At 41.2% G+C, this 25,064-nt stretch overlaps 1 protein-coding gene across 8 annotated transcripts in view; it reads right to left on the bottom strand.

Annotated features, from left to right (window-relative positions):
* The window catches only part of DST (dystonin), a 296,184-nt gene that overhangs the window by 257,215 nt on the left and 13,905 nt on the right, over positions 1–25,064 (bottom strand). For 3 of the 8 annotated variants that reach the window (XM_051614875.1, XM_051614881.1, XM_051614880.1), the window contains exon 1: positions 3,134–3,283. In XM_051614875.1, coding sequence (XP_051470835.1) covers positions 3,134–3,224 — 91 coding nt within the window. In that variant the 5' untranslated portion in view covers positions 3,225–3,283. Of the gene's footprint in view, positions 1–3,133; positions 3,284–4,702; positions 4,911–23,176; positions 23,366–25,064 lie in introns of those variants that run through there. The other 5 variants (XM_051614873.1, XM_051614876.1, XM_051614877.1 and 2 more) reach the window with 3 other exon arrangements.

Genomic DNA, 25,064 nt, shown 5'->3' with positions numbered 1-25,064 from the left:
GTCAGAAGGAACCACTATTTACAGAATGCCACAGTTAAAAACAATGTTATTAATTTTTGTTCCCAGGCAATGGTGAGATACAAAATTAGTCTTGCTGCTTTTTAAGTTAAATTTACAACCTCCTAGAAAACTCAAATACAGTTTTTGAGATAAAACTGAACTGTTAGTTGTATTAACAATTATTCTACAATTTCTCATCTGCCTGTTCAGTCACAAACAAGAAGTGAAATACATCAAGCATTTCAGATAAAATACACTGGGCATTTTCTTGCCATTTTCATAATAAAGGCTTTGCCTTTGAATTCCTAGAGGTGCTACTAACAAAGAAGCATTTTTTTCCCTGAATAAGTAGCCTGATTAAACAGGATTTCCAAATAATCTGAGAACTTTTTTTCTCCACCAAAATGCTTTAGAAATACTGCCAATGAATTACTACATGAATCGACAAAAAATATGTGACAGCCAGCAACTGAGCTGACCAGGAATCAGAAAACAACACTCTCTTCTCCCACAGCAAACAGCTCTTCTTTGCTATCTCAGATTTAGCAAACAGTTGCCTAATTATTTCCTGTCACAGCCAGAGACATGGTCAGCAGACAGAATTTGGAAATGCACAAATATCCTAATTGTAACTATTAAAGCAACAAGGTACTTGGTATTGCACAGTCTTCAAGATCCACAGCCTACTTTAGCTGTTGAAATGGATGAAGAGTAAAATTGCACTTTTCTACATTTCAAAAGGACCGTCTGTCTCTTCGCCTGAACATCTTAATGATGCAGCATCATACGATCCCAAGCCTTCCAAGACAGCCGATGAATTTTGTACAGCTGACTCTGCTAGTTACAGTACTCAACAGCTGGGACATAGATAATTTGGCACCCTGATAATGCCCTAGATGAATACTAGAGCATTCTGCAGACTGTAAAATGGAGGGGGGGGGGGGAAATAAAATAAAATAAAAACCCTACTAGCATTAAAATTACGGATTTCAGCTCATTGTAAAAATATAAAGTCAGTGTGACTGGCATTTTATTAGGAAAATTACTAAAGATGTTGTTTACAAAACTGAGAAATTCAGAGAAATGGCACTCCCTCTTCAAAGTCTATAATGTAGCAATTCTTTTCTGATTAGATCAGCTCCCATAGCAAGTCATCAGAACAACAATTGCTGCAGTGAAGTCATACTACTGGGACTCGGGTGGGAAATCATGACCGGCTTGGAAACACATTTTTAAAATAATGTGTTTTCCAGGTTTCCAATATATCTTAATTAAAACAAGTCTGAATCTTTACCTTTGCTCCCAGTGGCTGAATAAAGTATACCTCAAGCAGCAAAACACAGAATACTAGTACACTGAGTATGATACCAAAAACTAAGACAACAGAAACCAGATCCTTCTGAAAAATTTCAGGATTTGGCTGTCACTGAAAATAGCATGTGAATGGACCTGATGTTACTCCCACGGTATGATATATTCAAGTATTTCCAGAATGTGCTTTATTTCTAATTGAGATGTGAATTAGTTCATTTTCATTAAAATCCTTTTGCCCCCCAACACCAAAAAAAACAAATGTTTCAGTCGTTATACTAATAAAACTCACACTGAAACAGTGGAAATTAGGCCCAATATCTTTCCTGGTTTTTAAGCATGTAGACAAACTGGCACAAGAATGAACTTTATTAAACCTAGAAGCAGATCAAAGGTAATCTTAAGCAAAATATTGGACTGGAACCAGAACAGAAAAAGCTTTCTCAGTGTTGTCTTTATTTACAAAGTAAACACTCTACCTGCTTTAAAATTTTGCAACAATCAGTTCAGATACATATGATATAATTGATGACTTAAAAAAACAGGAGAGAATGGAATAAAGATGTGCTTTTGAAGATGTTCTATTACAAACCGTAATTATTTCTCAACTCAAAGGCACTAATGCATTTCAGTACAGGAACAGCACACATGCACCACAGCTGCACTGACACAATGGGCAACAGACACAAAGGAGCCATTAGCCAATATTGTTAATGACACATGAAATTGCAAGAGACACAGGTACAAAGTAGACTCAGCCCTCTCGAGTTCTCATGTCAAAATAACCATCCCTAGAGAGTTTATTTTTCAAAACAGCACCACTAACAACCATGACTTAAAAAAAATCAGCTATCGGTATCTTCAAATCAAGCTGTCTTTAACTATGCCACTCCCATTCCCATCAGTGGAAACCACTTAACCAAAACCTTTACAACGAACTGGAGACATACAACTGAAAAATTTCAGATATAAAATCTAACCTATCTTTTCCTCAAATGTCCCAAAAGGATTTGGCACTGGAAATGTCAGCATATGCTGTGACATGCTATAAAACCTGTTTCTAGGATGAAGATTCAATCTGAACAGTTAGGTCCATCCCTTTTGCACTTGGATTAAAATCAGACCTGTAACACTTCTGATAAGCATTTTCAGATTTAGTAACAGCGAATACACTGAAAAACAGAGCAATGAATCATGTCTCCCAAACCATCTTTTCCACCTCCATTACTTAAAAAAGCAATGTAAATTACATTTCTAACAAGATAAATTTAGCTCTATGCATCCTTATTAGGGTTAAACGCCTTTTTGCTGTATTCTTCCGTTTTCGATGAAAAAACTCAGGTGTTACACGAATTGAGATCATTCCTTATCCGACCACCAAAAAATAGACAAATAAATAAACAAATATTAAAAGGTCAAAACAAGCTGGAGCTTTAAAAACAAAAGAACATCGAGATGTAAAACACCGTGTCTGCATTTCACTCTAAAGAGATTTCCAAATACAAGAAAGTGCGTTTCACCCACTGAGAAGGGTCAAGCGGTGTTTTTATCTATCGCAATAGTCGCCAACGGCCGTCATCCTGCTCCCCCCCCAAAAAAAAAAAGGGGAAAAAAAAAAAACAAAACAACAAACAGAAAACCACCCTAAAACAACAAACCACCAGGCAGGGATCCAGGACCATTGACCCCCCACCCGGCCCGGGGGGCACCTGGGCCGGGCAGCACCGGAGCCTCCCACGTCCGCAGCCGCCACGCCCGGCGGGGCAAGCGGCAGCGCGGGCGAGCGCGTCGGCTCCGCTGCCGGGAGGGCTGCGTGCCCTACCTTTGTATCTCTCTAAGACATCTTCGTAGGCCTGCAGGTACTCCTGCTCCTCGGCGTAGAAGTAGGCGCCGGGGGACAGATAGCTGGCCATGGCCGGGAATGAGTCCTGGCCGCTCCCCCGCGCTGCTCCGGGCAGCCCGAAGCCCCGGGGACGGCACAAGAACAGACCCAACGGCGAGGGAGGGCGGGGGGAGGGCGCTGCCGGCCCGGCCGAGGAAACGCCCCCCCAGCCGCTCGGGTTTCGGTAGCCGCCCCTCAGAGCGCGCAGAGGGGCGGCCCCAGCCCGCCGGTGTCGGCCGCCTCTCGCGGCAGCCCCCCGGCAGCCCCCCGGTTCCAGCCCCACCGCCTGCGGGGCCGGCGAGTTCTGCCTCCGCGACTGGATCCCTGAGCCCCCTCTCGCCTGCCCCCCATGTTTCTGCTTCCCCCCAAGACCAAGAAGGGGGCGGCCCCCGGCGCGGGGACGCGACGCCCGTGGCACCGACAGTGCCGGCGGGGGACACCGTCGCCCTGCAGCGCTGGCGCTGAGGGGCCGCGGCACAGCGGGCACTGCAGGGGAGTGGCGGGCGGGGACCCCCTGCTGGCAGAGACGCTGGCAACCGGTCGGTTCGGGACCCCCCGCCACCGCGGGGCAGGCGCGGCCACTGCCCCGCCGCAGGTGTCACAGCCGCTCACACAGCCCCCGCCGCGTCCCCCCCGCGCCTGCGCCCCGCGGCCGCCACCCGGCCCTGACCCCGGCGCCGGGCCCGCCCCGGAGCGGTCCCTCCCGCCCCGCACCCGCCCCGCACACCCTGCCTCCGGGGGGCGGTGGCGAGCCCCGCGGACGGCCGGACAGGTTCCGCAGCCAACCCCCTGCTGCGGCTGCAATCAGCGGCTGGCGAGAGCCCAGCTCCGCCGAGCATCCTCTGCCAGCGCCGTTAGGATGCGCTACTCCGGGAAATGGTGTCCCGGACAGGGACACACGGAGGCGCACAAAAAAGGGTGGGGGGAAACAGTGGTGTCCCCGCGGGCCGCCGCTTCTTCCTGGGATTCATTTATAGGCGGTTTCCAGTTCTTGCCGGGGAAAACGGAGCAGACCTCCGCCCTGTTTCCGACATCTCTTGTCGCCGGGTCGCGGACCAGCGCCCGCCTGCATCTCCAGCACAGCGGGCGGCTCCTTGTCCCTCCCAGCCCCCCAACACAGCCCCGGCCCCGCAAGGACAAAAAGCCCGTGGGGCAGCCCCGGCCGCCTCCACCGCAGCCTCCCCCAGCGCTACGGGCGGCCCGGCGCCGCTGCCACCAGGGGAGGCGGGATGCTGCCGCGGCCTCCCAGCTGGAACGCCAACACTCGGCTGAAATGGCCAACGCCGCAGCCCCCGCACCCCTGATGCGTTTTAGCATGAAAGTTTAATGGGCGCACCTATGCGTATTTCGGCTCGCTTTCCCACACGCAGCAATCCATGCAGCCGGAAAACGAGGCCAAAGAGCTTAGTCACCAGCCGGAGGGGCGGCGTTCAGAAAGGCGAGGGACGAGGGGTCCCTCTTGTCTCCCACCGGCCCCCTCCTTCCCCATCAGCCCCGGCCACGTCTTACCGGCGATGCGCAGCACGGCCCTCTCGGCGGGGTCCAGCACGGAGCCGCCCTGGATCTTCCTCTTGGACCGCTCATGTTTGGGCAGGTTCCACGGCAGCGTGTCCCCCGGCGCTGGCGACACCGTTCCCGACCTCTGGCTATAGTCCTCCTCGTCGGAGAAATCGGCGGAGGACGACATGGAGCATCGGTAGGACGCGTTGCTGGAGCTCTGTACGGGGAGACAGACAGACAGGGATAGAGGGTGCGTGGGGAGCGGCTCGGGACACGGGGCCTCCGGCAGCACCGGCGAGTGCCCGCCCTGCCTGCCGTGGAAAAGCATCTCACGGGAAAAGGAGCGCGGGGGAAAGGGACGCCGCTCACCATCGCCGTGAATTCAGGGGGGAAGAGGGGCGCGTATGCGGAGGGTCCAGGGTGATCCTCCAAAAGACGGCCGGGCTTTAGTGGGAATGCATTTGGAGGGATGTATGGGGAGAGCCGCGGCCTGCGGCTGGGCAACCAGCTCGCTAATGAGCCTCCCACCTCCCCAACAATAAACCCAGCAGCAACAACAGCCGAAAAAAAATAAACCTTCCGGGCTACAAATCGACAGCGTTTGGCTCCCCCGCCAGGACGAGGGACAGATTTGCCATCACCGAGCTGCTGGTGACATTGTTTATGTGGGTCCGCCCCTGGGGAAGCCCCACGCCCGGTGGCAGCCCCCGGCTGGCGCTTTGTTACCGCCCTGCCGGGCCCTCTCCTGCTGCCCAGCGGTCCGGGGACAGCCCGGCGCGGCTCCCGGCGGGGAGGGAGCGAGCGGGGGAGGGAGGGAGGAAGAAACACCATTTCTCAGCGCAGCCCCTTTGGGTAGAGGGCACGGGCACGCAGCTTTCTGTCACGTTTTGCCAAAGCGGCTTCGGCAAACAAACGGCTGACCTCGGCTTCCAGGCTGTATCCACGTTCAGACTTCCCGGGTACCCACAAATGAGCGATTCCAGAAACGTAAATAAGCACTGATGCAGTGCAGGGACAGGACTGCTGCCATTTCTAGCTTCCCTGTTCAGGGTCAAGTGGGAAACGGAGGTGTCTGAACGGTAAGATTGTAACGTCGAGTTGAGAACTTAGGATACAACGTTATACAGAGGTTAGCAAGACACGATGAGGAGCAAGGTGCTATTTCTCCGCATTTTCTGACTGGGGAGAGATGGTTTCCCCGGGCCATATGACTAGAAAATGATGGATTTGATTTGTGATTTCATGTGGGAGCTACTCTGACATTCTTTCAAAAGTGTAACCTGATGCTGCTCCGGGTACGATGTTAATTCTTAGGAGTTTGCTATTGCCAGCCTAGAGAGGTGTAGTATACTTTGTTATGCAGAGACAGCCCTCATTCAGCCCATTCAGCCCATCTAGATTCCAGATTTTTTTAAGCTAAAAGAGCAATTATTTTAGGTTTGCCTTGCAGCTAAACATCATCATCTTTTTTTCTCTTGTTTTGTTTTTTTGGGATTTTGTTTTGTTTTGAGGGCTTAAAATGTGTCTTTACTTACAGAGGAAAATTGTACTGTGACTGAGATCTGACACAATCTACTGTTGCTGTCTGAACCTTTTTATTTCCAGTTCTCAAAGGGTGGACAATTGAATTATTATTGTTGTTGTTACAGGTATTTTACCCATTTTAAAACTCAAAACCTGCTTAATCCAGAATAACAATGTGTGATGCACTCTTTGCTATGCATAAAACTGCCAAAAATATAGAGTTAAATAATTTACTTTTTAGTAAATAGGATCTCATCTTAGAAGTTGGGAAGAGAGGGAGGGGATGAATACACAAAACCAATTAACTGAATTCTTTTTGCTGATTTGGGATATTGACAGAGCAAGAGGTAAGTGTAGAAAACAGAAACATGAGATGTCTGATCCCAGCTCTGTCTGTCTTCTTAATTAGTTCTAGTGCCAGGAATACTTTGCTGGCAGTTCATATAATAAGCTAAAACTCTGTAGGATCTCAGAAAGCAGGATGGTCACAGACAGGTATCTTTTTCCTGATGGGAGCTGAAAGTGCACATCTTGCTGCAGAGCACAGAGGGCAGTTTGCTGTACCAGGTGGAGTGAACAGGTCCCCTGATGTGCTTAGTCAGGGATTAGGTTTCTTGTGGCCTGTCCCTAGCTCCAGATTTTGCCATAGAAGAGAAAGTGTTCCCTTTAAATCCCAGCTCTGAACATCCTGCTTCGGGCCTGTATCTTCTATTGGCTGCTCAGCAACCCCTCATTATCTTTGGATCAGTCCTATGGAGACAGATTTTGCTTTCCAATTTCTTCACCTTCTTCACTTCTAGTTTATAACATGAACATGAGAAAGAGCCCAGCCAGGGTGTTGTGAGGGTGCTACTGTGACTGTTAGTATTTATGTAGTGGCTTGGAATATGAAAGGGCAAAGTACAATAGGAGCTGTTACTAAAGCTTTGAAGAAACGATCACTCAGCTCTCAGATTTATCTTTGAAAGTATGCTATAATTTTTATCCAGCAGGATTTACTTTTCTCAAAAGAGGCCTTAATAGCCATTCATATTTTTTATAACAACTCCTTCTATAATTCCTCCTACCCTTAGTTTCAAAAGCACTAATGAGTGATCATTCCATATACACCACTGAACATATTCTCCATACTCTATTGAGATGTCAATTTTAGGAGAAAGGAACTGTCTTTCTGGTCAGCTGTGCCACAGTACTTGAAAAAAAGATATTTGAGAAGACCCCACTCCATATTTTTGAGAAATCAAACTGACAGGCAATGGTAAAGCAGTCTTTGGCATGTACATGTACTACAGCTAGCTATGCTCTTTTAAGTTGTCCTCTACCTCCCTTAATGCATGCATTGACAAAATGAGTGAACAAAACCCACTTCAGCTCACTAATTCTTCAGGAATCATGTTATCTCCTTTTCAGAACAAGGTAGGAAACTTGGAAAAGGACCTTCAGAATAGCAACATCTAACAAACTTGCATCTAAGAAATGCCAACTTTTAACTTAATTACAGTCTACTTTTTTATTCGGCATGAAGACGTGAGTAATGTGTACACAGAGCTATTGACTACATAAGTATTTTTAAGAATCTCAACTTTGTTATTCCAAAGATGTTTATAATGAACTGAACAACTGCTTTTCTTTGCTTGAGTAAATTGATAGCTTTCATAAGAAGTCTGTAATTGTTCTCCTTTTGTGCAACCACTGTTCACATCATGATTACCACTCATCCCAGTGGATTGTTTGTTTCTAGCAAACATGTTTTACATGCCATAGTTTTAAGTCCCAAATAAGCATTCCATGATTACAGCAACATATTAACTGGTTTAAAAAATACAAAATAATGCACAATCTCTGTACTATCATGAAAAGGATTAAATTAGGACAGCTTGTGAATAGTTACAAAAAAATGTTATATTCTGTTAAAATCAAAATATGTAAAGCACTTCTGTTATTTTTCTGTAAGGCACATCGCTGTATGCAAGTGAAAAACCTGTTTACAAGACACAACATGTTTTTGGGTTACATGAGTGAAATGTTTTTTAAATCCACTAAAATATCAGTTAGACACATCCTTACTTAGCCTACTCTGGGACTTAGCAAGGGTCAGGGCTTGACCCTTCTTAGCTGAAGGCCCGTCAGGTCACAGCCCAGATGCTATAACTGCTTATTTTATGCCTCTGATTATGCATTCCTTCTGCTCATTAGCCTAAAGACTTACCTGTAGCCTCTGTTGTTGGTCAGCAGGGAACTGTTGAATTTGCCTGGCAGTTCTGCATATAACAGCTTGAACATTGAAGCTTGTTGGTCATACGTAACCAAATCTAAGAAGAGTTTTGAATTCAAAGTATGGGATTAAATATAATGCTTCATTTCACTGTCAGTACCACAGGCGGGTGCAAACTGCACACAGAGTCCTTCTCGTCACTGTGTCTCTGGAGGCAAAGTGCTCAAGACAAGCATTTGGAAGAGCAAAACTCATTTCTGCCTAGACAGGGTTTCCTCTGTAATCTGGTGATTTGCAGCAGCCACCTGAGAGTCAGGCTTGCTGCTGTGCTATAGAAGTGAGCTGGCTTCCAGTAATGGGGATGATTTAATATACGTATTTAGTACACTTCTTGTAAGAGGGATTTGGCCAAGTACCAAGGCATGATTTCCTTTGAGAAGAGAAAGAGGGACTAAGAAGGACTGTTTGTCTTAGGTGAGGCATTGCAGGAGGTCGAGTGGAAACTAGGTGGAAAACAGTGTAGCTGGAAAACGGTGTAAGGTAACGCACACTGCCGTGTATCAGATAAGCCACCCCTAAATAGGATCAGATATCCTCAAGAACACCGGTGGGGTTTGCACTGTCATTCCTCCAGGCGGAAGCATTAGCAGAGGTCAGGTTTTAAACTCAGTCAAGCAATCCAGCTGGAAAAAGCTGCTGAAAGGCTGATACTGAATTATCATCATGTTGCAAGGACTCCCCAGCTTTATGATACAGCAGAGATCGTGCTGGCCAACTGAATTCTAATCAAGCATCTTGTACTTTCACATCTCATCTTTGAGAATGCTTTCCACTGCAGTAAGTCCTCTCATGCTGTTTTTGGAATCTCTTGGGAAAAAATACAGGTCAACACTGACTGAAACTTAATTTCCAGTTTAGTTAGGAGTTATTCATATTTCACTTACACTAAACTATCTCAAAATTCCTGGAATTTTTTTTTTTTTTCATTTCATCATGTTCCTTGTGGGTAATGAATAAATATGAACAGAAATGAAGTGTTTGAATAATGGTTTTACTGAGTGTATTTCAACAAATTCTTCCTGATTTAGAGTAATTTAGAGTATTAGTTGAATGTGACATGCTATTTTTGTCCATTAACATCCCAGATGGAATGCTAATAAAGTGGATCAACTTTTAAAGTAAAATAACTTAATAAATTTAAGGAAAAATCTAGGACAACTCAATGTTCCCATTAGTAAATCTTTACCACTTTATCCTGATTATAGATGATAATCCAATGCAGAATAAAAAACATCCAATGTATGAAATCAGGCTACACGGGTCCCTTGGGACTGCAACAACTGCATGTTGTCAGAAATTATCAAAATTCAAAATAGACACACAAATGAAAATACAAACAAAGGCAACAGAAAACCAATTATGCTAAGCTTAACAAAACACAGAGATGCAGCCATATTAAATGAGTATTTTCCTCTGGTTCTGCACCAGTTATTTAAGGGAATGTCCATATTTGACTGTGCCTTCATTACCAGGATATACAAACTTAACTACAGAATTTCTAGGTTTGTATTTAAATTATAAGCAATAAACAGAGAGCTGGAAGGAAAATACACTAAATCTTAAACTCCTGAGTATCAAGGGTCTGACTATGTTAGACTACCTTTGCAAAGAATATATCAAAACAAATTACTGCATTGTAGAGAGAATTTACATTCTTTCTTTCTAAAGGTAGGAGAAGATGGAAATAAGCATTCAGTGTTTATCCTATCACATGCATTTTGAGCCTGCCATTGTATTTATACCAGGCATTTCTGATGCTTTCATAGGCTTTCAAAAGGAGATGGGATCCCTTCTGGATCAATGGTAGGTCAATCTCCACCATTCCCCCACTTTGAAAATAATCTTACAGAGGCCCCTTTTATGAAAGAAATAGGTTATTTGAGGACAAGAAAATAAAAATGGATAAAGGGCTAGATCTATGTATGTACTTGGACACTGCAATACAGTTTTGTAACATCAAACTATGTTTACTGGATAACCATCTACTTACACATCTAAAAACTGACATGATGCAAAATTGAGTTTTTGGTAGGAACTTAGTAGTCAGAAAAAACTGGTCAACCAGGATGATGCACCATGTCATTCTTCAGGGACACAAGACACCAACAAATCTTCTTCTGAAATTGGTCTATAGGCATCCTTTCATAACAGCAGAGAGCACTGGTTTCTTTTAAACCATAAAAGAAGTGAAGCAGCTGTCTGCCTTTTACTTACTGTCTTAAGAAGCTTGAAACCTAGCCTCAAGCCCTCATCTCCCAGTAGCCAGCACGGAGACTATTCTGCAACAACCTCCTGGTTGTATAAGTGGTACAGATTAAAAAAAAAACAACAAAACAGTTCAAGATTTCCTGGTGTGGAATGAGAAAGAGGAAGAGGGAGCATAGTGCTCTGCATCAGAGCATGCAAGGCTCTAGGAGGAGGCACTGGGTTCTGACCCCTGCTCCTATGACTGCTTATACGTTCTGCTTTTAAGTAGAGTTGCATAAAATATTGAAGTAGTCTCTGGGTGAAACATGTGCAATGGAGACAACAGAAACCACAGTGTTGCTCATGTACCAATTCTGCAGAGATACACCACATTTCAAGTATTTATTGGTGTCAAGTAATACCATCTTCTAGTAGCTAAGGAAAGAAATTAGTGAGTATTATGCTATAAAAGGTAGAGTTTCTGTTTCATTTGCTTAATGTATTAGTGATCTCTTGCAGGAGCAGCAAGTTGAGAGGTGTTCCACATTTGTAACTCCCTGACAACTGTGAGATGAGCTGAGGGATCAGATACTGTCAAGATAATGTACCTAAATCTCCACAACTTCCACCCAGGAAGATAGCTATCGTAAGAGAAAAACAAGGTGCTTGCAGTATGTTGCTGTGCAAAGAAAACCTGCTTCTTGTTTTTTTCTTTTTCAAACGAATACATGGAAAGCAAGATATGCATCATTCAGTGTAACCAAGACCTGTATATAGGTGAGGCCAAATAATACTCAGCTTTAACTAGCCATGTTATGCCAAAGCCATCAGTTCTCTTGAAAAGCTGCTTAGTAATACTGCACTAACAAAAATGTGGATTCTTTTTTATTGTCACTTGAAAATCAATACTATCATCAACATGGTAGCCCTGCTGTGTTATATATTTAATTCATTGTTTTATTCCTCACCTATTTTCTTTCTTTAGTTTTTCAATATGAATTGCTACATTCCAGAAGCTGACAGAAAGGTACTGAAGGTTTGCATGGAAAGAGAATATTTTCAGCTCTGAGTATATGGGAAGCCACAGCATGGGAAACAGGCATTTTATTTGAGTTTTATGCAACATATAAGTGCTGCTTCCATTATAATAATTATTTTGTTTCAAAATTAATGCTTCAAAGATAGTAATATCTAAAATGTCAGGATTTCTTGGTCTCAAAATCATTAACAATTTCTCTAAGATATGCCTATATCTTAGATGACTGCTGTGTATAGCTGTTGCAAAAAAAACCTTCCCATTACCTAAAAATAAATTTTGATGTTTGTTTTTTTTTTTTAATGGCAGCTATCTTGCATCCAGTCAGATGCCCCTAGTCTGCCAGACACACAAGAGAAAATAAGACAGAACAACTAAGGTTTTAGGAAGGCACACAACATTTTATCAGCTTGCTATGCCTACAAGGCTAACCGTGTAACAGAGGAAGAGTCTGGAATAAGAAATCATCTAGCTCCAAATACTTTCCTCAGCCTTCTAACCCTCTCATTGTAGACTGTATTACATTATATATGTGTCTTAACAGCAAATTACTCTTGCCATAAAAAAGGTTTATCAGAGTACGAAAACACTCCAGATAGCAAAAAGCAAGAAAAAGTTCTAAGTAGCTTTTGAATCTCTAATGGGCACAAATTGTTTTGAAGAAAAAAATAAAAGAAGGACTTTTGAGAATTTTTAAAAATTATGTAATGAAAATATAAAACAGTGCTATTGATATTCTGTTTTCACTAACAACTGTTAACTTTCCTGACTTACAAGTTTCCCTTCTTATAGATTTAAACATTCATTTGTTATTTTCAAACTGTTTCAGTCCCATGTTTTAAAACAAAGACTTGATCCAGTCATCAATCAACATTTCCCTATTTGATAATACAGGTACTTCTAATTACACACTAGTCATACTGTTAACAAATAAGTTAAAAAACAAAATTATTGTTTCCTTTTATAAAATCCATTCTAAGTTCCCTTATCTTATGTTTGGTTGAAAATAGACCCTGCCCAAGGTTGAATTTTCTTGAAAATTTTTAGTCAAAGGCTGACTGTGAAGCCTGAGAGCAAGATGATGAAAATATCCAGTAAGTATTTGTGAACACTAAAAAAATATTCAAATGATCTTTTTTAAAAAGACTCTAGGCTTTGGGATGGATACTTCAAATATGAATATGCTTTGAGCTAGACATAGGCCTTTTGCCATCTTTGTTAAAAATCTGTCTACATTTCTCAGAGTGAGATACAAATATCATCTGCTGTACCCGGCATCAGGGAATATAAAGTAAAGCTTTTCAAGTTTTCAGTTTGCTCTAACTGCTCTTCATCAGAAAGCTGCTCCAGAACCCACTGCTCTCTTGATTACGAGTAATCTTTCGCTAGTTGCCACCCAAAACTTACTCCTGGTCTTTTGGGTTTTTTTGTGACAACAGTGTTCATTTTCTTAAATACTTTTTTTGTTTTCCTGATGCATTCATAGCCTGCACTGTACCTCCTCTCAGCCTTTTTTGTTTTTGCTCAGCAAGTCAACTTCTTTCAATCTCTCCTCATCTGCTTGTAGTCCTTTGCAAAGGTAAAGTTTGATTTAGCTATTCCTAGGGCTCATGTGACTGCCAATGTGATTTTATCTTTTTTTTTTCTTTCTTTTTTAACAAGGCCATGTTTGAATTTATCAACTAAAATGTCTTCAATGTATCAACTAAAATCCCTTCAGCTGGCACCCGCAAAAAAAGCCTCTCAAGACTCTCAGGGGTCTTACAGCTGCTGGACCAATATCTCACCATCACAGACTGACCAAGCGAAGTCCACCCTCACAGCTCTTACCTCCACTCTTGCAACACGTACCATCCCTGCTGAGGAGCTGAGCAGGATCCTTCCAGCTTGGAGATGCCGAGGCAATACTAATTTTTCCATCTAATAATTACCTGCTGTGGTTGCAGGCTGATGGCAGAGCAGGCAAGAGGCATGAGAGCATGGGAGAACAGGCACCAGACCTGGAGACCCTTTCCTTTATGCTCTCTGTGCCTCGGTCGGCTGTGCTTGGGCGGCAAGAGGAAGAAGCCGTATGATCTGAACGTAGGGAGGACAAACACCGGAACCAGTGCACTGGAGGAAAGGGCTGGAGAAATTACACTGGGACTGACAGCCTGAGGGACAAACACGGAGACCGGCTGAGTCTGGGAGCTGCAGCTGAAAAGTGTTCAAGGGAGCAGCAGACTCCACAGATAAAGACTAGAGGAGAAATGGACCTGCTAGTTAACAGCTGAAACCAATAACCATCAACACTGGAAAGAGTGGATCAGGAGAGAGCTAAGGATATGACATGCTGGCATGAAACTGGTATTGCCTCAGCAGAAGGCTTAGGACAAAGTGCTCTGATAAGCAAGGAGGCTAGGAACTGCGTGTGAGGAGAAAGTCTCCAAGAAGAGAGACAAGAGCCGAGGAAGGTACACATGGAGTATGCAACCAGAAGCCACAGAGAGACACAGAAATCAAAGAGACTGGTTGAACAAGGGCCTTAGAGCAACAAGATGACTGATCAGGTGAGCCTAGGAAGGGCTGTGCAAGGAGTGTGATGTGGAGGAGTGATAAAAGGACTGACAAAGTAGAGAGGAGAAGGGCTGAGGTTGGTAGAGGAGTGAGGACTGGGTAGTGAGAAAGGAGCCAGCAGAGAGGCAGAGGCAGGTCAGGAGCAGGCTGGAGGAGACAGGGCAGAAGGAGCTATGCTTGGGAAGAATGAGCGCAAGAAAGCACATCCCCCTAAGGGAGCCTAGCAGGAATCAGAAATTTCACCCCAACTACAGCCCTTGGCAAATATCTGAGAGTTGCTCTAGAAAAAAGATACCCTTCCCCTGTGTTAATGATTCATATGGAGGAATACAAATATCCTCAGTCACTCCCTAAAATCCAACAGCAGAATTTTCCATTATTTAGTTCAAGTGTCAAAACCTGCTGATGAGCCACACAAAGTAGCATTGGTTTTAAGTTCACTTTTTTATCAACATAGGAAAACTAAACACAAAGCTCTTGTTAAAATGCTTTTCTTAAGATTTCAAAGTCAAGCACTAAAATGTTACCAAATCCCAGATTCAAAGCTCATTATGCAGCTTTAGTTCAGCCTGTTTATTTGTACATCATGATGAAGTCATAATGATGGATTATATATTACATCCTCAGTGCCTTGCTCTTACTTAGTGCAAATGATGGGTGATATTCGCTACATAAACAGATGTTCAATATTTTGTTTTGTCATCCTCTGTTCAATGGGAACTTAATTTGTCTCATGCTATTCAAAGCTGGTGTGAAGAAGAAATTATTTCATAGACTTCTTTGTGGCACTCATCACTACAGTTGTATCTGACTGCTTCACAAATACTGATGATCTTTCCTATTACACAGGTTGCAAACTGAAACCAGGAGTTCAGTTTCGATACCTAGGTGAAATTGAGATGCCAGGGATCTGATTTTTAAGAATTTTAGAATCCTGTATCAGTAATACTTAAACCACGGCACACACTAAGTTCAGTGGTGAATGGCAGATTGAGAACTTTTATAAATCCAACTACATGCTTTGAGTGAGGCACTTAGAAAATGAAAGATAAAAAATGTTTTAAGCCAGTTGTTTAGCATGTCCACAGTGACCTTGTACCCACCCTTCAATTTCCAAAGCAGAGATCACTGCTCTGTAAAGAAGGAAAAGATCCTCTCCCTTCCTGAAGTCTCCTGTTTTATTCCTTTACACACTTCACAACTTCTGCAGCAGAACTCCTACACATAATTCACCCAGAATCACGGAATGTTAGAGGTTAGAAGGGTTCTTAAAGATCATCTAGTTCAACCCCCCTGCCAGAGCAGGATCCCCTGGAGTAGGTTACACAGGACTGCATCCAGGCAGGTTTTGAATGTCTCCAGAGGAGGAGACTCCACAACCTCTCTGGGCAGCCTGTTCCAGTGCTCTGTCACTCTCACAGTGAAAAAGTTTTTCCTTATGTTTATGTGGAACCTCCTATGCTCCAGCTTGCACCCATTGCCCCTTGTCCTATCACTGGACATCACTGAGAAGAGCCTGGCTCCATCCTCCTGACACTCACCCCTTATATATTTGTAAACATCAATGAGGTTGCACCTCAGTCTCCTAAAAGCACTTCCATCCCACAATGAATAGAGTACACCCCGTGAAAAAACAGTACACCATCATACAGTTAAAGTCTTTATGACAATGCAAATGCACGACCAACTGAAGTAAAGCTGCACACGTAACCTTAATTCCAGCGCTTCCTAATGTTTGAGTACTTGCCTTTGCCAAACTATTTTGTTAACATAATACCCATGTGCAATGTTATATACAAATATGAATGGATAAGGGAGTCCCTTGCTATATAAAGCTGTGCTGTTTATGTGCCACAGTAGGATGTTACACAATACAACTCTGAAGAGTGACCCCTGTGGCAGTGAAGGAAAAGGAAACATCTGCATTTAGTCTGTAATTACTATGCATCTGTGAGACAATTACTGGTCATTTTAAGTTGTGCAAACAAATTCAGAACTATTTTTTTTTTTAACCTGCCTTCAGCTACTGTACAGAATTTACTATTTATGATTGCTTACATAAAACATTTTTGTCGTATAATCAAGACTGCTAGCATATTTTAGCAGCTTGTGGTTATATTACTACCTCTCAAGGAAGGACATTGGGATTTAAAATAGAAAAATTCTGAACAGTTAAAAAATAATTTGAGTGAGGTTACTCTGCAAACATGCAGGATGATTTTATCAGTGAACACAAAATCTGAGTTAATACAAATCATGGCAAAATAACAGTGGCAAAAAGACTACTAGATATTTTTCAAGCAAGAGTTTTACAGCTTTGTTTCTTTGATACAACAGTTGGAGAATATTTTATCTCATTCACTTCTAATTTAGTCTCAAGTTAGCTTCTGCTTCAAGGACCAATTCAGAGAGCAACAGGATGCCAAGTCAGGTTTATCAGGAAACTATTGCAATCTGAACAAAAATGTAACCTACAGTTTAGGAACAGGAAATCACCATACTGGCAAGTGATGTCAAAGGTGTTCATTTGGTTGCAAGCACTATTTTTACATCAAAAGGGTGTAATTGGCTATGCTGGTTGCATGCTCCCCCTCAAGACTATTATGAGGCTTTTTTTTTTTTCTGAGATTGTAAAAGAGAATAGAAGCCAAATCACATCCTACAAGAAAGACTGCTGTCTTAGCTTGATGCTGATGGTGCGCTTTGACTCTCTTTCAGCACTTCAGATCAAACAGAGCCATGCTGGCTTAAGCTCATCCCATGTTCAGTAAATAAGCATTTGCCCTGGGAATGAAAACTGATATAAATAAAATAAAAATTGTATGGAATCAGCTTACCCAGAAAGACAAAAACTATTACATTAGAGGGCTTTACCCATAAGTGTAGGATGATTTCAAACTTTATACGGAAAAATAACGTAGATTTCATGCTATTTTCAACTACACAAGTGTAAATTTAAGTCAATACATTCGAAACAAGCATGATCTGCCACCACAGGGGACAATTAACTCAAATGACCTTAACTCTCCAAATAAGAGCTAGCAGTGAAGTCAGTTAAGATGCTCTAAATGTGGATTTGTACTGTTCCTGCTATGCTTGTTTCTATGTATTTTTACTTACATGTGTCATCAGTAATTATTAGCACTATTGCCATTAACTGTTTCTTTTGCACTATGCTTAGTATCTGTAGTAACTCATCCACAGAAAAAAAAAAAACAAAACACTAGAAAGCCAATTCAACAATATTTTTAAATCTCAGATGTAATTCTTAGACTGTTACCACTGTGTTTTAACAAAAAATATTTTTAAATTTGTAAAGACATCCCTGGTCTGGTGAAACCTATGGCAATACAACTTTAAGAAATCCTTTCAAAAACTTGAACTGCCTAGGAGCTGGGCAAAAGGAGTGGAAGAATCAGGCAATTGCTACAGTGCAATAGATGAGCTGCAGGGTGGAGAGGGAAAAGCAGCCAAGAGGAAATTGGGAGCCAGCAGCAAGGGAGGAGGTCACAGAAGCTAGCAGGACACTGAGAAAATTAAGTCTTTGTGTAAAACTGTTTATGAAGAATTTATCAGTGAGGAGTTATGTGCTGTAAGAAAACCAGTAAAACACAACAGTCCAAGAAACAGATATAAACAGTCTCTTGGTAGGCACATGTATGCTTGCAAAGAGAACAGCTACCTTTGAAATATACCCAATGGCCACTGAAGGCTTTCTCATTATTTCAAAGATGACTGGATTTAGCATTTAGAGTCATATTTGCAAAGAAGCTACACCCAAAATAGGTTCCTTGAGACTTTTTTTTTTTTTTTTTTTTTTACTGTCTAGATGTTTAAACCTTGTTTAAAACTTTACGAATCAATCACCTAATAAACTCTCAGGTGCTTCTCAAAATCCTCATCAATATCCTTTAGGTCTTAAAGCAAAAAAAAAGCAGCACTTGTTTCCCTTTACATATTCATTCACATGTTCCTTGCATTTCTTCACTGTGGCTGTGCTCAAATTATCCTGAGAGAAGATGCACAAGCACATGTGTGTGTGTGCACGTGCATGCAGAGTCTCAAATATTGTTGAGAACATTAATATAATGGTAATAAAAATGATGAAGGCAAAAGATGATTTTATAATGTTTTGCCATATTTGCTGCTAAATGGGATTCACTGGGGACACAATCCAACACAAGCAGATGTCTCCAAAAGAAAGAAGCTATGAATGCAGTCTATAGATTAAATAGCTAATACAACGATGCAGTGATTTGTCATGGCATGAACCTTACTCACCAAGTCCTGTGCAGGGAGATGTGTCATTTTTGTATGTCGTTTGTATTAGGTCATTCAAATATCACGTAAAGCACATAATGGTATTAGAAAACTAGTAAATAACACCAGAGTAAGAATAAATGGAAATAAAGAAAATGAAATAGCAATTATTTAATGAGACATATAAAAAGCTCCTAAAAAGCCCAGTAGAACAGCTTCATTCTTAAAATTTTCATCTCAAGTGAGCTAAGTGTCAACCAATATCAACTTGATACCAGATGTTTAAAACAGTCCTAAGTGTTTTTCGTGCAGAATTGTAATACTATTTTCTCATAACTTTTAAGGCTTAAACACATGAAAGCAAAACCTAGGATAGCTGAATAAGACCATGGATGGGATGGGTAATGTTTTTTACATGCATTAGAATCTTATTAACTTTGTTTTCAAGCTTGCATCATCAGAGCCTTTCCACTGTAAGCTTCACTGCAGTCATGGGAGTAGTCTTAGTGGAACCAAATGAAGCTGCTCACAGTAGATTTTTTTAAAGGTGTCCTCCCAGACATCTGACCTTCCTCTCAGTTGCCTTGTAGTGACTTACAGCAATGCTGCACTCACCCCTAAGGGCTAAATTGCTTCAGCAAAGGCCCATCTTTAAATAATTAGAAACAGGTTCATTAGGAGACAGTGAGGGATACCTACAAGCAGCAATGCTTCTGAGATCATTATTTGTTATCACTTTATTCTTTGTAGGTTACTTCAGAGATACATTTTTTTAACACTATTCAGTAGATAATCACCTTCATATCTGATGTCACGGCAATGCTGGGGCAAAATAGAGCAGTAAGTTTGGATGTGTGAAATACAAGGCTTTTGAGTAGAAACAGGGATGTCACATCTGAAAGTGAAGACACCAGGTTTATTTATGTCCCAATCTCTCTAGTCGTATCTGCCACACACCTTACAGTGATCCTATTATGACAAACTCAAGTGCAAATTTTGGTACTACATCCCATGATCCTAAATAATCCTTTGTGGCTGCATAGATCGGGCAATTTAGGAGCCCTTCAAGCTGTTTAACAATGGAGGTGTCAAAAGACACTGCTTTGGCAGTATCTCTTCTCAACTATTTATTTAGATACACAGGTGAAATTAGAATTTGGCAGAACTGTATGTCTAACTGACCCCATTGCTCAGGAGCCAGATACGTTTACACAAACTCAAGGCCACCTTTTGGTTCCAGGCCAGAACAGGCAAAAAAAAAAAAAATTAGTAATTTGCAGAGTTTTACACTTTGGTTTCAGAGCCAACCACTATTTAAAATATAGATAATATTTGTAAAATGCATGTAATAAAACTCCCAGTTTAAAATTTGTCCTGGAGAAGTAGTGCTAGACAGCAGTGAGCTCACAACAGGAGACTTTTGTGTCTCCTTCCACACGTTCAGAAAATCTAACTACCCATAGGGAATCAGCCACGGGATTCTTGAAAGGAGCAGTGTGTAACACTCCTTTGACTTGTATGAAGTCAGGCTAATTTAAAGAACACTGTCTCTTTCCTCTCAAGAGTTCTCCATTGTGTTCAAAAATTCAAAGCACACTTCAGCAACAGGTGTCTGTACTGCCCTCCTTGTGAAGTTGGTATAAAACTGTCACCTGTAGAGAAAGTCAGCTCAAATAATACAGCCATCCAGGAAAGGGTGACCTACACGGCAACAACGTGCCATAAAAGGGTTAAGCTACACACTATTATGTTGATGTTGCACTGCAGTAAGATGCCTAAAAATAAAGTTAAAATGGCTATGAGCTCTGTCTGGTAAGAATCAATATCAGGATGAAATGCATGTACTGTCTTCATTAATGACCTGGCAGGTGTAAAAAAATAATGAAAATTTCAGAGAAAACTGGTTCTATTTCTGCAAATAGCTGCTCATGTAGATTTTCAAGGGGAGCTGTTATTGTCTCCAGCAAGATTACTCCCATACACAGAATTACACCTAATTTGGTTTTGACAAGATCAGGGACAATACTGGAAAGATCTCAGGCTGCTATGCAGGAAGTAAGAAATAACCCAAGCAAATTCAGATAATTATAGCCATGGCTAAGAAACTGTAATATAAGATTGAGACACAACAAAACCAACCAAATACAAAATAGTCTGAATTAGCAGAAATAAGAAAACCCAGCATCTAAACATCCAACAAAACTTCTAATGGAACATCTGAAATGTTTTAAGCATATATATTAATATGACAACAAAACAGGCTAACATAATTTAGGATGGATTACTCAAAAAATTTCCTGGAGCAAAGAAAAAAAACTTTCCCTAAGGTTGTTTTATAGTTACCTTGGAAATACCATTCTCTCTTGTCAGAAAATAGGGACAAAAAACCATGAGTAGGAAAAAAGCAAAAAAACTGATCAGAAGGTGAATTGCTTCACAAAGGAGAAATTATGTCTTCTAGTTAGCAGACATCATACATCACTGTTTCAAGTGATAACTAACCAGGATATGGCCATAGCTGCCTACAAATATTTCCACAGTGTAAATATCAAGACAACAGATGATTTAAAGAGGTTCAAGTGGACAGAGCCAGGAATAAGAGGAAAAAATAATGGAAATAGATTATGCAGCTTAACAAGAGCATTTCTGGCACTCAATCATTTAAAACTGTAAAAAGATAAAGGCCAAAAGTCTCAGCTTCAAGAGATTGAGACTAAGTGGAATGAAGCTGTGACAAACTGGGGGATGGATCACATTGTGACTGTGTGGGACTTCACAACGATGCAGTGATTTGTCATGGCATGAACCTTACTCACCCTGTCACTGTGGCATTAATAATTCAGAATAACTTACAACCTCCATGAGAAATAGAATTGGTGACTTATGTTTTCTGGATTGTAGTTTATAATGATTTATTCTTTTCTGTAGAAATGTGAGTTCATCGAGGCCGTAGAACGCAAGGCTATCAAAAGAACTATATAACACACAGAAGATTTACTGCAAAAGCACTATCAAGGTAGTGACATAATGGTGACAGCACTGAGAGAAGTTTTATCTAAATCTGGGATTGATTATTGTTTCAGTGGTAGGTTTTGTCAAACAGCACAGAAATTATAGCAAAGTGAAGTTACTGTGTAACACTGCACACTTTCTATTCTGACACTTGCTGGTCTTGAAGTTCCTGACATGTTACTGACTTTGGGGAAAAGCAGGGCTTTCTTAGCTTCACTAATCCATTCTTCAAAGCCTGTTTTGCTGCTTACACCATTTCCACAGTTTTGGCACTTTAATTCAGTGCCACTGCTGCTCTTTTTTCCATGTTGGTAATCAGTGGCAGTTAGTAATAGCCTCAGCAATTACCAGCAGGCTTAAACTTGGCATAGGAAAGAACTAAGAACAATCAAACAAATAAGGGAATTGAAAAAACAGGAGTGGAATGGAAAATAATAGAGGAGGTGATGGAAGAGATGAAGGAAGGACAACAGAGCAGGGAAAGGACCAGAAGCAAATAATGAACAGAGGAGAGCCTGGTGAGAGGCTGGAGACCTATTAAGAACAACAAAGTTAGACAAAGTAGTCCAGAGAGCAAGACCATGGGAGTGAAAGGGAGATGGCTGAGAAGAAAGGAAGAGCAGATCTTTTAAGAAATGCAAAAGACAAATTCATCAGGTCCTATTAAACCACAGGAACAGCAGAGTAAAATAAGTAGAAGCATGAGAGAAGAGAGGAAACTGGGGAGTAGTGAAGCGAAAACAGAAAAATTAAATGTATCAGCTAAAAGGTAAAAATTCTGGCAGTTATTGGCAGCTCTAGGTTTCTTTTCTTTGCACAAGCTTCTTGCTGTCTCAGGTAATGTGCTTCCACTAGGGAATACTCTTTCTCAAACTTTAGAGCTCACTAATAATTCTTGGTGCTCAATTAACACAAACCAAGGAAGGCTCAGTTTGGAGCAACCTTGAGATAATCTTTTTTAGGGTATGCACAATGATCACTTTTTAAATAATACTGGCTTAATAGATGTAGTTCAAGCCCCATGCCATTGGCACAGTCAGCAAATGCATCCAAGCAATGAGCTCTCATTAAAAAGAGAAATGCATTATGTCTGCAGGAAGTATCTTCATTCACATTTATATTAGGAACTGTGTGTTTCAAGGAATTGTCATATTTTCACATTGAAAGTAGGTTATCAATATTAAAAAAACCTCTATGTAGATCAAGCTGAGGAGCAAAGAATGATAAGACTTGCATCAAGTTTTGGTGAGCAGAAAGATTGTAAATACTGTATAAAGCAAAAGAGACCTCAAAATTCTATCTTGTAATGAGATTTAATATAGAATTGGTCCAGTACCTAGAATCTCTGATAAATCTGAGTGAGGAATTTCAGTAGCAGACGTGTGCTATAAAACCTCATAAGTAAATTCACTACAAACTATCAAATATCTTATTTTCATATTGACTATAGACTGAATATTAAATAAAAATTTTAAAAACCCTCTTCAGAACAAGATAATTTTTTTTAGATTCACGGAACATAAGAACTTAAAAGCTTTTAATTGAGGAATAGAATATGGGTGGCCCAAAAATTACATTTACACCTCTATAATAGATTTCAAGTGCTATTTATCCCTAAAGAGAGAATACTTACAGGTTTTCGAGTTGGGGTAACTTGAACAGAATGATAAAATTCTGGTTGAACTCGGCTGCTTTTCTTGGTTTTCCTTTTTCTTACAGAAGTTTCCTGCTCACTTAGATGGTGAGCTTCCACTAGAGGTTGTGTTTCCTCAAGGCGAGGTGCTATGCGTCTTCTAGCATGACGAGGACTTGATCTAAAGCCCTATAACAGAAAAAGCAATTATAGTGTTTGGCATCTCCCAGAATGGAGCCTTATAACAACACAAAAGTCATACAGGATCTTAGCAATGACTTAAGGTACAAGCATGCTCATCTTAAATTAATATAATATCCATATATTCTGCAATTTGCAATAAAGAGATGTTGCCAACTGCTGTTACTATCACATTTTTTTATATTTCTCAATTATATGTATTATCAACACAGATAGCAGCAGTAACTCCCATTGCTTTTCTTTACAAGCTCACACTTTTAGTTATTTATAACTAAATAGTTGTAATTCAAAATTTATAATTAAAATTTTCCAGGTTAATTCTTGGCCTCACAAGAAACTGTTCTAGGAAGCATAAACTGAAAAGGTGCATATTTTCCTGAGAATGAAAGTGAATAAAAATTGGTAGCTAGCAACACTTAATTACGACTAATGGCTCTTGTTAAGAGTTCTGATGCTGTTAGATTTGGGGGAGACCTTACCATTTGGAATAAAATAATTACAGCAGAGTGCTGTCTTTTGCCGTCATCTGAGAAATACACATATTATTTGGCCAAACCGATAAACTCAGGAAAAGCTGCCCTTCATAAATGCTTTTGAGAGGCTTGCTGTGAAAACCTCTGAGCATCATCCATAATGTCTCATAGCCTTACAGAATTTCATTCCTTTGATAGCAACACGTACAACCCTAGCCCTGTATTGCTACCTGCAGAGCCTTTAGAACAAGCATTTCCTCATTTCATTTCACTGAGTCCCCTCATGAGCAGGCATGAGCCTGCCATGCATCATTTGTACCAAGTATAATGCTGTTTGATATTAAACTTGGCTAGGTTGTAAATAAGGGTTACATTCACTTGGTCACATCAGCTTTCAGAATAAGTGAGCCAAAACTATGTCCTTAGTGACAGTCTGCAGTTTCCAAGGACCACATTCCCTTTCAAAACCAAGAACAGATGCAACAAATTCCTAATTTTGTACCTCCTTTTTTCTTTTAGTAAAATATCTCTGCTGAAGTCCTTATGCAACAAACCCAGTCATCAGAAATGGCTAGTCCACATAAATAATCAAACTTCTGCAAGGCGAGATTTTAGCTAACACTACCAAAATCTATGCTGTGAATTTAAATATCCTGAGTTCATTCCAGCTGAAAAATAGTGGGAGCAATGTATTTCCATATAAAACTGCTGTTCTTTTATCCACCTTCCCTTAGCTTTTAAGTTTGTTTTTTGTGTTTTGTTTTGGTTTTTTGTTACTGTTGTTTTGATTTAATTAGAAAATCAGTAGAAAAAAGCTATGCTAAAATATTATGTTGGGAAATTGAAGCAATTCAAAGTCTGTGCACACTGGATTTACTCCTCTAATGTTGATGAGACTGCAAGTAAAGAGAGCCGCAGTCTGTTCTGGGCACCCAAAGAGACAGACAGCTATTTTCATTAATTAAAGGCATGCTCCATTAAGTAAATATATCCCCAAATAGCCAAAACACACAAATGTATATTTACATACACATGCTAGTAATTGCTACAGATACACACGCTGCATGCAACAGATGATGTGAAAAGGCTGAAGTGCCAAAGTGAAGCATCAAGTGAAGTAACTTCAGGTAGCAACCTTCTACTTCTGGACACTGTACAGAAAGGACAAAAGTAGAGTCCAACTCTACTTGGTCCATCTAGGAGGTTCATGTATG

Source organism: Apus apus, chromosome 3 (assembly GCF_020740795.1).
Source record: "Apus apus isolate bApuApu2 chromosome 3, bApuApu2.pri.cur, whole genome shotgun sequence".
In the NCBI taxonomy this organism is placed as follows: Eukaryota; Metazoa; Chordata; class Aves; order Apodiformes; family Apodidae; genus Apus; species Apus apus.
Note: the sequence above shows the minus strand (reverse complement) of the source record. Positions and strands in the feature narration are given on the sequence as shown.